The sequence below is a fragment of the Pezoporus flaviventris genome, unplaced genomic scaffold (genome assembly GCF_033815535.1).
Source record: "Pezoporus flaviventris isolate CSIRO_AGI_PZ_B2104156 unplaced genomic scaffold, CSIRO_AGI_Pfla_v1 ptg000078l, whole genome shotgun sequence".
Taxonomy (NCBI): Eukaryota; Metazoa; Chordata; class Aves; order Psittaciformes; family Psittacidae; genus Pezoporus; species Pezoporus flaviventris.
Window position 1 is genome coordinate 4,054,967 of NW_026892626.1, and position 15,814 is coordinate 4,070,780.

The following is a 15,814-nucleotide window of genomic DNA, read 5'->3' on the forward strand; positions in this document are numbered from 1 at the left end:
TGATGAGATCCATCTGCTGGTCCTGAAGGAGCTGGCAAATGAAGTTGCGAAGCCGCTGGCCATCATATTTGAGAAATCATGGCAGTCAGGTGAAGTTCCCAATGACTGGAAAAAGGGAAATATAACCCCCATTTTCAAGAAGGGGAAAATGGATGACCCAGGGAATTACGGCCCAGTCAGTCTCACCTCTGTGCCTGGCAAAATCTTGGAGCAGATTCTCCTGGAAGGCATGCTAAGGCACATGAAAATCAACAAGGTGCTTGGTAACAGCCAGCATAGCTTCACTAAGGGGAAATCCTGCCTGACCAATTTGGTGGCCTTCTATGATGGGGCTACAGAACTGAGGGACAGGGGCAGAGCAGTTGATGTCATCTACCTGGACTTGTGCAAAGCATTCAACACTGTCCCACACGACATCCTTGTCTCTAAATTGGAGAGACATCAATTTGATGGATGGACCACTCGGTGGATAAAGAACTGGCTGGATGGCCGCACACAAAGAGTTGTGGTCAATGGCTCAATGTCTGGCTGGAGACCAGTAACAAGTGGCGTCCCTCACGGATCGGTGTTGGGACCAGTCTTGTTTAACATCTTTGTTGGTGACATGGACAGTGGGATTGAGTGCGCCCTCAGCAAGTTTGCCGATGACACCAAGCTGTGTGGTTCGGTTGATACACTGGAGGGAAGGAATGCCATCCAGAAGGACCTTGACACACTTGTGAGGTGGGCTGATGTCAACCTCATGAAGTTTAACCATGACAAGTACAAGGTCCTACACATGGGTGGGAGCAATCCCAGGCACAGCTAAAGGTTGGGCAAAGAGATTCAAAGCAGCCCTGCGGAGAATGACTTGGGGGTGTTGGTTGATGAGAAAATGAACATGAGCTGCCAGTGTGCTCTTGCAGCCCAGAAAGCCAACCGTATCCTGGGCTGCATCAAAAGGAGCAAACAAACAATGTCAGTGCTGGAGACAGTGGAACTACAGCTTTATGATTTAGTCTGGACTCTAGAAATTGTACTATTTAGTAACACTGAAGGTCATCTGAAGATGTATATTTGATATTAAATAAACACGTGTATATTGACTTTGTAGACAAATATATACTTCATGATTCTATTCCTTCCAACTCTTTTGGATTTATTTTTTTTTCTCTCCATGATACTGCACAAAAAAGGTACTTCACCTTTACTTCATAATAAGTACTACTTAGTATCCCAATGAAATTCTGGACATTACAGACTGATTCCCCTTGGGAATAGCTTAGTATCCTGTCCAACTATGGGAGTATACCTTCCACACACCAACTTGAAAATGACAGAAGAGATGTGAAGTAAAAGAACTCTGGGGGATGGACAGGACAGGGTAACAATGACACACACACATGATGGTGACCAAATCCCAGTATTAGTAAACCAGCACAGTGTAGCTGTTGGAGCAATTACCTCTAGCCTCTTAAAATTAATTGCTTAAGTGAAAGCAGGATAAAAGAAAATCCTCCTAGGATCAGTTCATTTAGGAAACTAATGTACCAGGAAACCAGACAAATGAGACTAAATCTTTTCTGTGCTAATATTTAAACCCTGGAATATTTATTAACAGCCTCTTACAACAAACAAACAAAAAAAACACCACAAGAAGTGCTCCAAATCCAGTAGAAAACAAACTTTTGCAATGTAGCAATATAACTTAAAAAAAAACAATCAAAGGCCAACATTTTATCCAAGTCATGGACTATTTGAGAAATCAAGGGACTACTTACTCAAGTCAAGAACATCATCTGCCTTTATCAGATCTCCCTCCCTTGTGAGTGGTAACTGAGTTTCTGGCTCGTCTCGTAGGTGCAGTGATAGTGAACGGAGCATAAAGAAAACTCTGATTGCCTGGAGAAATTGGAAAAAGAATATTACAGTATTGCTGCATGCCATACTACAGGTTTTAGCAGAGTCTTACATACGTATACTTACTTTCACATCTTGGGAGTATGCTGCGGTGCAGTAAATCTACTTTTTAAAATGGGAAAGTAGAATGGAATTTCAAAGTCAGTTAAAAAGGACATGGAAGAAGTTAAAACATACTATTTATTTTTAATGAAGTAGAAGAAGCAGAACTTTTATCCCACTGGCACACTTACACAGAGTGTGACTGACAGGCAAATGATTACAAGAGTTATTAAAGCAGAACCAACAATATTAGACTTTATTTAGCATTATTTGAAGACTAATAGTATTTATATGTACACTACAGACAACCACACAAGCAACTTTCAGAGACTCTCACAATTTGAACTTTAAACAGTTATAAGTCTTCTGTCGGAGTCTAGCCAAGACATTTACAAGTTTCAGAGAAAACTGTGGATTTTTGAGTTTTAATTTGCTGTGTTCATCAAAACTAATCATCCGCAATACAGCATTCTCAGAGAACTTCATCTACATTCTCAGAAGGTCTATATGAGGGCAAAGCATTCTAAAAGCTGCACCAGTCCCAAGAAATTTCCAACAGATGCTGTGAGAAATTAATATCCTTGGTTTCATTTAGAAATCAATGACAAATAGTATGCAAAGACGAGACAAAGTGCCAAAAAAGTGTCATCATTAGCCACAGTTTGAAAAGCACCACTTATAATCCTCTTCCCTCAAAAGAACTGTATTTTCAGTACAGCAAATGGAAAAAAAAATAAATTATTACTTCTGGTGTTTTGGTTTTAAAACAGTTTCTACATAGTAATTCTGTGGCATAGTGTAAATTAACTGCTGCCTTACAGTAAAAGCACTGAATTCATGGAACAGCTGCAGTGCCTAGGAACCCCCAGAATGCAGGAAGTATTAGGAAAAACAAATCTAATCTGGTTTAACACAAAACCTTTCAGCCCTGTATTTTTAAAACCAACAAAACTGTGGCTCCTGTGAAGCAGAAATGAATGCTTGGTGGTTAATATACTGGTGGTGCTTTCAGAAACTTCTGACAGAACAGGGATGAAGAGAAGGAAGCCATGTATCTGGCTCTTCCATAAACCGTCCCAGAGCAGATCAATGTGGTATACTGTTGAAATCTAACAGGGCAAAATGGTGATTCTGAGCAGAAAATGTCAAGGGTATCTAACAAAACCATGATATTAACACTGCCTTATGAATAACAGCAGGGACACTTCCTCATGGGACATGATCTCTCCCATTTAGGCAGGCTACATACTGTGCATTTACTGAAATTAAACAGGATCACTTACTATAACGCAGCTTTACTACCAGATGCTTCAAGAGGAATTCATGGTATTGGCTTTAAGTTTCCACGTTCAATCAAGAACAGCAACATCCTTGCATATTTGGTAACTCAAAGAAGTCAAATCCACCAGGGGTTTAAAAATTCAGAGGGCAGCTATCACTTAGCTTGCTTTCACTCTTTCCCTCCTACACAGAGGATTAGTTTTCTTCACATTCCCTATAAAACCAACGTCACTCATCTCCAAACATGTAATCATATTTACTACAGGAATGGGTAAGAAAGTTAGAATCTTAGCCTTTGCAAGAAAAGAATAATCAAGAACATCAGATGAAAAGGGAACTACACTGTGCTTCCTGCAATACTGGCAGCCTTTGCTTTGCTAGCAGCACCAATATAAACACAAAAAACCATGATCTGTGACTTCCTATAGCAGTTTATTAGATCTCAATAAAACAGCAGAGCAGTGGCCTAGAATTTCTTTCAGCTGACTTCTGTTTTCTTGGTTAAGTAGGAACAAATATGAATTGCTATCTAAACTAAAGAACTACACATTAGGATGAGGTATACCCTGCACTGATTCCTTCATTCATATACATACAACAGGCAAAGAAATATCAATTTTAAGGGAAACCTTCCAGTATCTTCCTACATTCCCATGAACTAGCATTTTCACAGGTAGCTCAAAACCTTCTCTCAAAGCCTTTGCTATGCACTCCAAAGTGCAGAGGCGCATGACCCATACTGTTCGTGGCTTCCCAAATCAGCATATAAGTGAGTTTGCATTATTCTAGGTGATTGGTAGCAACACCATCTTTAGGACTACAGAAATCAGACGAAGAGATGCAACCAACAAACAGTAACCAAATTGCCAGCAATTGCAAAGATTATTTGATTCTGGGCAGAAGGCTCAATAAAGTAGTAACAGCTGGTTTCAGAAAGCAGCCTAGAAACTTATGGTCATTTTAAAGCTTCAAGTCAGAGGGGTTGGCTGTCTGGATTTTGGAGATGCGCCTTTGATAACTCGAGAGTTCTGATTTCTGAGAGTTCCTGCTAAAATTAAAGAGCAAAAGACCTGCCACTTAGAGGTACTTCCCATAGCAAAAGAAATGAGAGCCTAAAAGGATCTGATCACTAACAGTTAAGAACTCATGATGTAATCAAAGTACGGGACTTTTTCACTTGCTAGTGAAATAAAGCATTTTTAGAATCATGTCATGGGATTCTCTGAATTGAGTCACTATCCATTTGAACCTGTCAGCAAAAAGGACTTCCAGCAGGTTAAGTGGCAGCAGCAAGATACACTTTGTCACAAGATACACCTGAAGTTCAGCGTATTGCTATGGCAATTCAGCCTAGGAGAGCCTAGCAGGAAAAATGTAGCACAGGAATACTAACAAACTCTAAACCTTCTAGAGCAATACAATCAGGGGAAAGAGGACCAACAAAGAAGCATTCTGGGAGTTCTTGCTGACAAGAAAGACCCTTCAATCCCAAAGGATTTACAGGAATATTAATATTGATTTCAAATTTCCACCAACAGAACTTAAGCTACTCCTTACTTAGCATATGAAAAACCATGGAGCAATCATTTTCTATTAACACATTTCTAAGAATCATTTTGTTCAGTGTCTTAGAGGATATTCTATGAAACATTTTTGCTTTCTAAGAACAATACTTTTCAAGATAATCCACTGTACTTTATCAAACTTCCTGTGATAACAAAAGTTTCATGGCTTATAAGAAGTAATTATAGCAAAAGTTTTCTGAAGATTCCTGGAAATATCTTTTTTTCTTCAAGAGCACTTGAATATACTTATGCAGACATGCAAGTGCAAAGCTACCCGAAGAACAACACTTTTCAAATGACAATGTTGTGCAATAAGATATCTTAAAGACTTACTGGCACCACAAGGCTTATTATGACACTGCCAGATAAGAGCCAAGAAGGGATTATCCTAAGCATGCTGATAACAATGTTGTTATTCAGGTCAGTTATCACCTCTACAATTTGCTTTTTTTCTCCTCACTCTCAAGACCCCTATCATGAATTACTTCAGCCAGATGAACACTCCTGAGTAGATTGTTTGGGTTTTTGTTTTCCAATATCTAAGAAAGACAAGCAATATGAAGTCAGCCAGCTTTTCAGTGGCGATTCTTACCATAGGAATATAATGACAGACTGAAATAACAGATCACAAAAGGAAACTGCCAGCGTATGTCATCACAACTTCTTATGCCTTCTTATGGGGTTGTCCACATGGTCTAAAAAATTAAATCCCCAGTACAAGAACATACTGAATTGATCAGACACAAGAAATTGTAGAGAAAAGTTTTTTTTCACTGTGACAGGTAAATATTATATACTCTACACACAGACCTGCCTTCATAAAGTCTTCATGATTTTACGGATGAAGCTTCTAACCAAGCAGCTTTCAAGGAAAAAAAAAAAAAAGGAAAAGAAAAATAGCATGACTCACTCTTCGTGTTCTTTCTACATCTCCACAAGGCAATCTTTTCACAAAATCAATACCAGTCAGTGGTGTCCCCGTTGGAGGCAGTAAGATTGAGGCATCCATCATCAAGTACTCCACATTCATGGGTTTAATCTATAAAAATATTTTAGCATTGATCACTATACAGAACAACAAGCATCTGCATCTTTACTTTCAAATACGATTCATGGTTGCATATTTTAAGAGGAAGGAACTGTCAGAGTTCCGAGATATTTTTTTTAATACAATCTATCTTATTTCGAGATCCTTACACACAATCTCTATTTTATTTGCTTATCATTCCCTAACACACTGTTGAAGTTTCCATACTGAAAAGAACCCATGGGAAAATAACTCTGAAAAATTACAGACAAAAAGCTATTTCATGAGTACTAAAAACAAAAGCCTGTCACGTTCTTGCAACTTCAATCATAAGAAAGTTTTCCATATCTTTTTCTCTCCAAAAGAACTCTCAAGTATCAAGTAATGCAGTAACTTTCACACTAGAAAATTCCCTTCAACTGTGCCACTAAGAGAGTCTCTCCTCTACATGTCTGCCTATTTCCATGAATAAATGATGTCTAAACTATCTATCCTGCTATACCTTTGGGCAATTTCATCCAAGACTTATTACATACACATGCACTGGAGACACAAACTTCTTTTTGCCAGGAAGCCAGCTGGAATGGCAAGAACATACAAAAGCCCGTTCCACAGCTTGTACACTACTGGCCCAAAAGAAAAATGTAGCCATATGGGCATTCCAAAATAGCCAACTGTAACTGGAAGCATTCCTGGCCACTTTGCCATGGTCACATACCATAAAAGTAGCAGACTGAAACAAGGTCCAGAATATTCACAGCACAGTTTTAACTGCTGCCTTGCACACATATAGACTTAAAAATAATTTTTAGCCAATTTTTCTGATCTCAGAACAATTCATCTTCACTGTCTAAAACACTGCATTAACAAATTCAATAATGTGTAAAAAGATACAGAAGCCTACATAGACATTTGTCCTGGTTTCAGCTGAGATAGTTAATTTTCTCCCTAGTAGTTGTGTCTTGGCTTTAGTCTGAGAAAAGTGTTGATAACACTGATGGTTTAGTTGGTGCTAAGTTGTGCTCACACTAAGTTAAGAACATTTCAGTCTCATGTTCTGCAGCCAGGAGGAAGCAGACAGGACACCTGACCCAAACTAGGCAAAGGGGTATTCCATACCACAGTACATCATGCCCAGTATATAAACTGGGGGGAGTGAGCCAAGAGGGGGACTGATGGCTGCTCAGGGACAGGCTGGGTATCAGTCAACAGGTGGTGAGCAACCGTGCTGTGCATCACCTGGGTTTTCCTTTTTTATTTGTTTTATTGCTATTTCCTTTTATTATCATTATCATTGTTATTATTATATTTTATTTCTCTTATTAAAGTGTTCTTTTTTCAACCCACAGTTTTTTACCTTTTCTTCCATTTCTCTTCCCCATCCCATGGGAAGGGTAGGGGGGCTGAATGACTCTGTGGTAATTAGTTGCTGGCTGGGGTTAAACTATGACGACAATGAACAAATGAGAACACAGAACTAAAATCCCTAACAAATTAATAACTACTTCAGATGCAACTCACATATGTGTATGCTGGTTTAAACAGTATTTTACAACATAAAGGTGAAGAATGTTAAAAAAAGGAAATGGAAAGTACAATACAGGAAGATTTTCACATTGCTTAACACCTAAAAAAAAAATCCAATGTCTCATTTCCCAGGATAAAGCAATTTTTATATAATCACTTTCTGAAAGCAACAGGCTTTTATTAAATAAAGAGCTGTAAAATTTCACAGAAAAGATTCATGTAACTGTAGAGATAACTCCTCAGAGACAAAAAAGCCACCCTCATTTTGTTATTCTATTCCCAGAAAAAAAAGATACCAGCATTGTCAGTAGTTAGCAGTAAGTACTTGCACTTGCTGCTGTGCTGTATCTGGGTTTGAGGATCTGGCAGGGCGGAAGGGGTGTCACTTACAGTCATGCTCCGGTATTCATCTTCAAACATATCCAGAAAAATTTCTTCTCCCTTTCAAAAAGAGGGATAAGGACAGACCATAAATCCTTACAAACATGAAGCCATGTTTGTTTTGTTTCATCATGTACTGGGTGTTCCAGTGCCACCACCAACTGCAGGGCACAGCTGAGCCCCTCAGCAACAGTTACGGCACCTCTGGGGGAGAGATTCCTGGGCAGGCTGCACAGAGGGCCATGGTGGAGCAGGTGAGTATGCCCTGACAGAACTGCTGTCGTGGAGGACCCACACTGAATCAGGTTTCCTTCCTGAAGGACTGCAGCCCATGGAGAAGAAAACCCGCACTGGGGCAGGGGAAAAGAGTGAGGAAGAAGAAGGGCCAGAGATGAACTGCTATGGACTGACCCCAAACCCCTCTTTCCCACCCCACTGCACCACTCAGGGGGAGAAGTTAGAAGAGTCAGGAATGAAGCAGCAAAGATGACCTAGGGAAAATGGAGGGGTGGGGGGAAGGTTTTAATTTGTCTTTGTTTCTGACTATCTAAATTTATTTTAATTGCCAGTAAATTAATTTTCACCAAATTGGTTCTGTTTCACCCATGATGGTATTGAAAAGTGATCTCCCTGTTTATCTCAACCATAAGATTTTTTTATCTTACATTCTCCCTCCATCCTCTTGAGGAGGGGGAGTGAGAGAGCAGCTAGGTGGATGTCCTGCAGCCAGTCAAGGTCAACCCACCACCTCAAGTTACTTATTGTATGTAAGCCACATTGAGAAGACATCCTTCAAGAGAATTCTAAGAACAATACAAAGAGGCTTTAGACACCTGAAATCTGTCATGGATTTACCACTCGTTATACAGAAGTTAATGCCTGGGGGTGCAGAGGCCTCCAGTGAGAAGATTAAGTAAAATTTGAGATCATAATTTCAGATAAGACATGAATAAAAAGCAATGCCAAAAAGAAACAACATTCTGTATTAGAAATGTTCTAATAGTGTGGTTCTGTTCCATGAAATACATAAAATACACGCCAGTTACATCAAAAGTACATGGCTGCTAACTTGACCTCCAGCACAAGCCCTGTGGGACTTCGTGATGTTATGCCAGTGTGGTATGGAATGGCATGAAAGCAGAGGAATCCTCCAAAATGACTTTCTTCTATATCACACATTTAGAGTGCCCCTCTTAAAAAGTGCTGCCTTGCGCACTCTGTAAAGACTGGGATGCAGACTTGCTTCTAATTCCACATTATGTAAAATATTTTTTTCTTGCAGCATTTCGCATATATACCTTATAGAAACGACGAAGGAGATGAATACTTTCCTCCCTTGCACCCTAGGAAAAACAAAATAACTGTGTTTCAGGGAGTAAATGCACCATTTACTCAAAAGTCACATTTAAACAAAAAAAAAGCCAAAAAAAATACATAAGAGACTATCAATGTCACAATACTCATAGCTTTCAGCCCAGAATTTGATAGAACACAGTTCTTGCACTCACAAAAATACAGTTTAGGCAAGCTTGTTAGTTTCAAAAGCACTCCATATCATTCAGATGGATGGCATACAGAGTTCAGAGAGAAAGGTCAACGTAACCTTGCTAGAGAAGTTAAGAAAGATAACAGCAAAGCTGAGAACACAACACAGGGTATTGATTCTCTATATTCACTGCACAGAGTCACCAATGGAAAGATGTTCTAGAAGCTCAAATTTCACATTTATGCTTGTTGCAATCACAAGTTAAACAAATTTATTCAACTATAAGACTCAAAGACAAGTGATGCTGTGACCGGTAATGTGAAAGAAAATACTTACCTCAAGGCAAGCAAGGTGAACATCTTTTATGATGCTGCTGTTTCTAGAGAACACAAGCTGCTTCAGCAACAGGCAGCCAAGTTCTAAAGTTGCCAAACGGATTTTTCCATCTATGAAAAGAAAATTTCAATATACAAAATAGCAGCAGTCCAAGTATCACTTGTCTCATTACCAGATGCTATTAAATGCTTCTACACTTTACTGCAATTGTCATAAACTTTGCTCCTCTGTCATACACACCGTATCTGAGAAGGATGAATGCTAATGTTGACTTACAATTTTGATGGTTATTAAAAAATATCCCAAAACTGGAAGAGTAATTCAAAGCAGAAGAAAACTTCAAGCAGAAGTGTGCTATAAGAAGGCAATAAATACTATCAGAAAAGAAGACGAAAACCATGCCTTTGTCAATCTGATTAGGGAGAGCTGAATTACACTAAAATTACAACAGACTCAGCTGTTTGGCATGGGTAAAGTTACAGGACAAACGGAAGTTGTGTATATAGCATACTAAAAAGGCATAGCTTTTCCTTAATTAAAAAAGTCCACAAGATTCAAATACAGCCTGAAATCTGGAGAAGTCAGAGTGAAAGAATGCACTGAGATTTTAAGCTTGTATTTCAGAAGGATTAATATAGGTATAATCCTTAGGATATGTATTATATATAAGAAATGCAGAGTTGGAGTTCAGTGATCAATACTGAAGAGACAGACAAACATCTTAGCTTTTGACCCCAACCCCATCTATCATTTTACAAGTTAGCAGCATGCTGTCAGAAACTAGACAAAGGTCAGTAGCCCAAAAAGCAGAGAACAGGAAATGTTCTACACAGCATTTAGCAAGCTTACATCCCCCTATTTCCACCCCTCCCCAGAAGTGCTTTTGTTTAAATAAATGCATTTCCTCATCTTGCACTCTTTCCATCTCCCAGTATGTCCAAAGTCTTTATATATATAAAAACATGGTCTTAATCTGTGACTGACACATCAGCTCAAGTTAATACTCTGTTGACTAGTCAAATAAGCATTAGATTTTACCCTGCAGACAACCAGAAATTTGATTGGATGTCAGTTTCAGGGGAAAACCACATCTACTCATTTGAAGTTTTAACAGGGGAAGTGAAGTGAGAAGAGATGTGGCTTAAACAACAATCATGTTTCCATGGAACAGGCCACTGAGCCTTATCCCTCATTTCACAAAGAAAGTAGAACTCAGGGAAAAAAACCCAGGTTTTCTGCAAAACAGTTCAGAAACTGGATATACAATGCAAAAAAAAACCAACCAAACAAACAAAATAATCACGGGAAAATATGTCTATCACCTCTAGAGACAGGATACTATAAGCAAAGGCTACCATATAGTTTTCAAGTCTACTACTCCACTGGAATTACTTTCATAAGCAAAGGTGCCACAAATCATATATCCAGGATGCTGAATCACAGAATGGTCTGAGTTGGAAGGGACCTTAAAGCTCATCAAGTTCCTACCCCCTGCCATAGTCAGGTTGATCCAAGCCCCATCCAACCTGGCCTTGAACACTGGCAGGCTGGGGCAGCCACAGCTTCTCTGGGCAGCCTGTGCCAGTGCCTCAGCACCCACACATTCATCATTTTCTATTAATTCTGCTTATTTCCCAAAAGCACATACACTTTTTCGTAATTTCAGGACTTTGTCCTGAGTTGCCGACTGGGGTTAAACATGACGTATTTGCACCAGACACTCTCCCCAGGCACTGGGAAGTCTGAAGCCCAGGGAGGGCCTCAGGAGACCACAGCTGTCCCTGCCAGACCATTGTGAAATCACTATATACCTCATCACTTTTCTTTACTCAAAACCACAGAAAGTAGGAATTAAGACAACAGAATCATGTAGTACTCTGAGTATGAAAGCAACTATTCAGCAGAAATCCAGAGCTCCTCACCAACCAAGAAAAAACTGATTGCTGTCTCTCACAGACTGTATTGTTCATGGAAGAGACAGATGCTTCCCCCTCAAAGACAAGAGGCTAGGGAGCAACACTTTTTTTATTACTTCCCTCCCCTCCCCCCCCCGCCCCCCCCCCCCCGCCCCCCCCAAACCTGGTTGGGCAGCATAATTCATTATCCTGATGAGCCCTTCTGCAAGTACATGGTTATATGAATTTCTCTCTTCAGCATGTTGAGCTGGAAGCTGAATTCTCTCCAGCTTGACTGGGTCAATTCCTTTGTGGGAGATGAAGGAAGAAAAGTAAATGAGGAAACAGGTATGCCTTGAGGTAAGTATTATAATATACTGCAGTAGTTTTCTCAGAAGCAGCAATACAAAACTGGGCAATTTAGTTTTGAACAACAGAAAGACTAAACGCGTTCATCACAGTATCGCAGTATCACAGTATGCTAGAGATTGGAAGGGACCTCGAAAGATCATCTAGTCCAATCCCCCTGCCGGAGCAGGAACACCTAGATAATGTTACACAGGAATGTGTCCAGGTGGGTTTTGAATGTCTCCAGAGAAGGAGACTCCACAACCTCCCTGGGCAGCCTGTTCCAGTGTTCTGTCACCCTCACTGAGAAGAAGTTTCTTCTCAAGTTTAAGTGGAACCTCTTGTGTTCCAGTTTGTACCCATTACCCCTTGTCCTATCATTGTTTGCCACTGAGTAGAGCCTGGCTCCATCCTCGTGACACTCCCCCTTTATATATTTATAGACACTAATAAGGTCACCCCTCAGTCTCCTCTTCTCCAAACTATAGAGACCCAGCTCCTTCAGTCTTTCCTCATAAGGGAGATGCTCCACTCCCTTAATCATCTTTGTTGCCCTGCGCTGGACTCTCCCCAGCAGCTCCCTGTCCTTCTTGAACTGAGGGGCCCAGAACTGGACACAATATTCCAGATGGGGTCTCACCAGGGCAGAGTAGAGGGGAAGGAGGACCTCTCTCGACCTACTAACCACCGCCCTTCTAATACACCCCAGGATGCCATTGGCCTTCTTAGCCACAAGGGCACAGTGTTGGCTCATGGTCATCCTGTCGTCCACTAGGACCCCCAGGTCCCTCTCCCCTACACTGCTCTCTAACAGGTCGTTTCCCAACCTATACTGGAACCTGGGGTTGTTCCTGCCCAGATGCAGGACTCTACACTTTCCCTTGTTATATTTCATCAAGTTACTCCCTGCCCAACTCTCCAGCCTGTCCAGGTCTCGCTGGATGGCAGCACAGCCTTCTGGCGTGTCAGCCACTCCTCCCAGCTTAGTGTCATCAGCAAACTTGCTGATAGTACACTCAATTCCCTCATCTAAATCGCTGATGAATATATTAAATAATACCGGTCCCAGTACTGACCCTTGAGGCACTCCACTAGTTACAGGCCTCCAACTAGACTCAGCCCCATAGGCTACAACTCTCTGGCTTCTCTCCTTCAGCCAGTTCGCAGTCCACCTCACTACCTGATCATCCAGTCCACACTTCCTCAATTTAGCTGTGAGGATGCTGTGGGAGACTGTGTCAAATGCTTTGCTGAAGTCAAGGTAGACCACATCCACTGCTCTGCCATCATCCATCCACCGTGTTATTTCCTCATAAAAGGCTAAGAGATTGGTCAAACATGATTTCCCCCTGGTGAAGCCATGTTGACTGCCCCTCATAACCCTCTTATCCTTGATATGCGTTAAGATGGCACCAAGGATAAGGCGTTCCATCACTTTCCCAGGGATGGAGGTGAGGCTGACCGGTCTATAGTTACCCGGGTCCTCCTTCTTGCCCTTTTTGAAGACTGGAGTGACATTTGCTTTCCTCCAGTCCTCAGGCACCTCTCCCGTTTCCCAAGACTTGGTAAAGATGATGGACAGTGGTCTAGCAATGACTTCCGCCAGTTCCCTCAGCACCCACGGGTGCATCCCATCTGGACCCCTGGATTTATGGATGTCCAGATTGCTCAGCTGGTCTCTAACCCATTCCTCATCGACTAAGGCAAACCTCTCCGTCGACCTGACTTCATCTAAGGTCTCCGGGGTACAGGGCTCTTCAGGACTGCCTGCAGCAGAGTAGACAGAGACAAAGAAGGCATTCAGTAACTCTGCCATCTCTGTATCTTCTGTCACCAGGGCACCCATCCCGTTCATCAGTGGGCCTACATTGCCTCTGGTGTTAGTTTTGTCTGCCATGTATTTGAAAACGCTCTTTTTGCTGTCCTTGACCCTTCTAGCCACGTTTAATTCTAAGGATGGCTTAGTCCTCCTAGCTGCCTTCCTACATCCTCTAGCAGCAGCCTTATATTCCTCCCAAGTGGCCAGCCCCTCCTTCCATGACCTGTAAACTCTCCTCTTCCACTTGAGCATACCCAGCAATTCCCTATTTAGCCATGCAGGTCTCTTGGCCCTCTTCCTTGACTTCCTACGTGTTGGGATGCTCTGATCTTGAGCACGGAAAAAGCAGTCCTTGAATGTCAACCAACTATCTTGGGCCCCTTTACCTTCAAGCAGCCTTTGCCCATGGGATTTCCCCTAGCAATTGCTTGAAAAGGCCAAAGTTTGCCCTGCTAAAGTCCACGGTTGCAATTCTACTTGGTATTCTACTAGTCCTACCACACAAGATCCTGAACTCCACCATCTCGTGGTCGCTGCAACCAAGGCAGCCCTCAACCCTTACTGCTTCAACCAGATCCTCCTTGTTAGTGAGGATGAGATCCAGCAGCGCTCCTCATACACCATTTGCAGGAGGAAGTTATCATCCATACACTGGAGGAGCCTCCTGGACTGCGGCTGGGTTGCTGAGTGGTCCTTCCAGCAAACATCAGGGAAGTTAAAATCCCCCACGACGACCACAGCCTGTGACTGTGAGGCCGCTCTCAGCTGCCTGTAGAAGGCCTCGTCAACTTCCTCACCCTGATCTGGTGGTCTGTAACAGACACCCACAACAGTATCCCCCCTGCCAGCCTGCCCCTTAATTCTCACCCACAGACTCTCAACTCGCTCGTCATCTGTCCCCAGACAGAACTCGGTGCATTGTAGTTCCTCCCGCACATAAAGAGCAACCCCACCACCCTTCCTGGCTGGCCTGTCTTTCCTGAAAAGGACATAGCCCTTCATGATTATATTCCAGTCATGTGAGCTGTCCCACCACGTCTCTGTAATTGCCACCAGATCATAGTCTCCTGACTTAACACAGGTTTCCAACTCCTCCTGCTTATTTCCCATGCTGCGTGCATTGGTGTATAGACATTTCAGGGAGCGAGCTGAGCACACTGATTTCACCCTAGGATTATAGGAGGCCTCCCAGTCTTCATTAATTCTGGAGCGCTGCCCCACTGGGGCAAGCCCAGCTACAACCCCATCCCCCTTCGAATCTAGTTTAAAGCTCTCCAAATGAGCCCTGCTAATTCGTGCCCCAGCATCCTTTTGCCTCTGTGAGACAAACCTTTCTCACTTGTCATTGTCCAGACTGGTGCCCTATAAAACCAGCCGTTATCAAAGAATCCAAAGCCCTGCCTGTAGCACCAGCCTCGAAGCCAATTGTTTATGAACTGAATCTTCCCATTCCTTCTCACATCATCAGTGGAAGATGGAAGGAGTGAGGAGAAGATCACTTGAGCCCCAGACTCTTTCACCATCCGCCCCAAGGCCCTGTAGTCTTTCTTCATCCCCCTCAGACTGCGGGAAGCAGCTTCCTCCCCACCTGTCTGGAAGACCAGCAGCGGGTAGTAGTCTGTCAGGTGCACCACGTTGGGGAGCTCCCTGGTGATATCCCTGATCCGGGCTCCAGGCAGACTACACACTTCCCTATGATGAGGGTCAACTCTGCATATCATGCCCTCTGTTCCTCTCAGAAGGGAATCCCCTACTACAATGACCCTTCTTTCTTTCTTAACAGAGGCAGTCTTGAGGTGCAAAGTCGACCCCCTTTTCCTATGTGGCCTTGCGGGCTGGCCTTGCACCACATTCTCACCTACCTCTCCTTCAAGATCCAGGGCCTCTAACCTATTACGGAGGGACACCTGGGGAAGCAGGGCAGGAAGGGGGGAGGGTTTCCCACGACGTCGAACTGGAACTCGCTTCCAACCCTCGTCGTCTTTTTGGTCCCCTACCTCTGCGCAACAGCTACAGGGCAGGGGCTGTCTCGGGCCATCCCCCTCTGTGTGAGAAGGCAGGGGGTCCTTCCCCTTTTGGGGGGTATCTCCCTGGAACCGTTCCGACTGGCCCGCCAGGGAGTTACCCCACCAGTCGATCTCCCTTTCACACTCCCTGATGGTCCTCAGTGTCTCAACCTCCTCCTTAAGTCTTGCCACCAGGCTAAGC

The 15,814-nt window shown here is 42.7% G+C and overlaps 1 protein-coding gene across 7 annotated transcripts in view; it reads right to left on the bottom strand.

Annotated features, from left to right (window-relative positions):
- CLEC16A (C-type lectin domain containing 16A) overlaps positions 1-15,814 on the bottom strand; it is a 79,160-nt gene that overhangs the window by 28,565 nt on the left and 34,781 nt on the right. For all 7 annotated transcript variants that reach the window (XM_061473255.1, XM_061473257.1, XM_061473256.1 and 4 more), the window contains 6 exons: positions 11,624-11,746; positions 9,545-9,654; positions 9,021-9,065; positions 7,732-7,782; positions 5,698-5,826; positions 1,761-1,881 (listed from right to left, as the gene is read on the bottom strand). In XM_061473255.1, the coding sequence (XP_061329239.1) occupies positions 1,761-1,881; positions 5,698-5,826; positions 7,732-7,782; positions 9,021-9,065; positions 9,545-9,654; positions 11,624-11,746 (579 nt within the window). The remainder of the gene's footprint in view (positions 1-1,760; positions 1,882-5,697; positions 5,827-7,731; positions 7,783-9,020; positions 9,066-9,544; positions 9,655-11,623; positions 11,747-15,814) is intronic.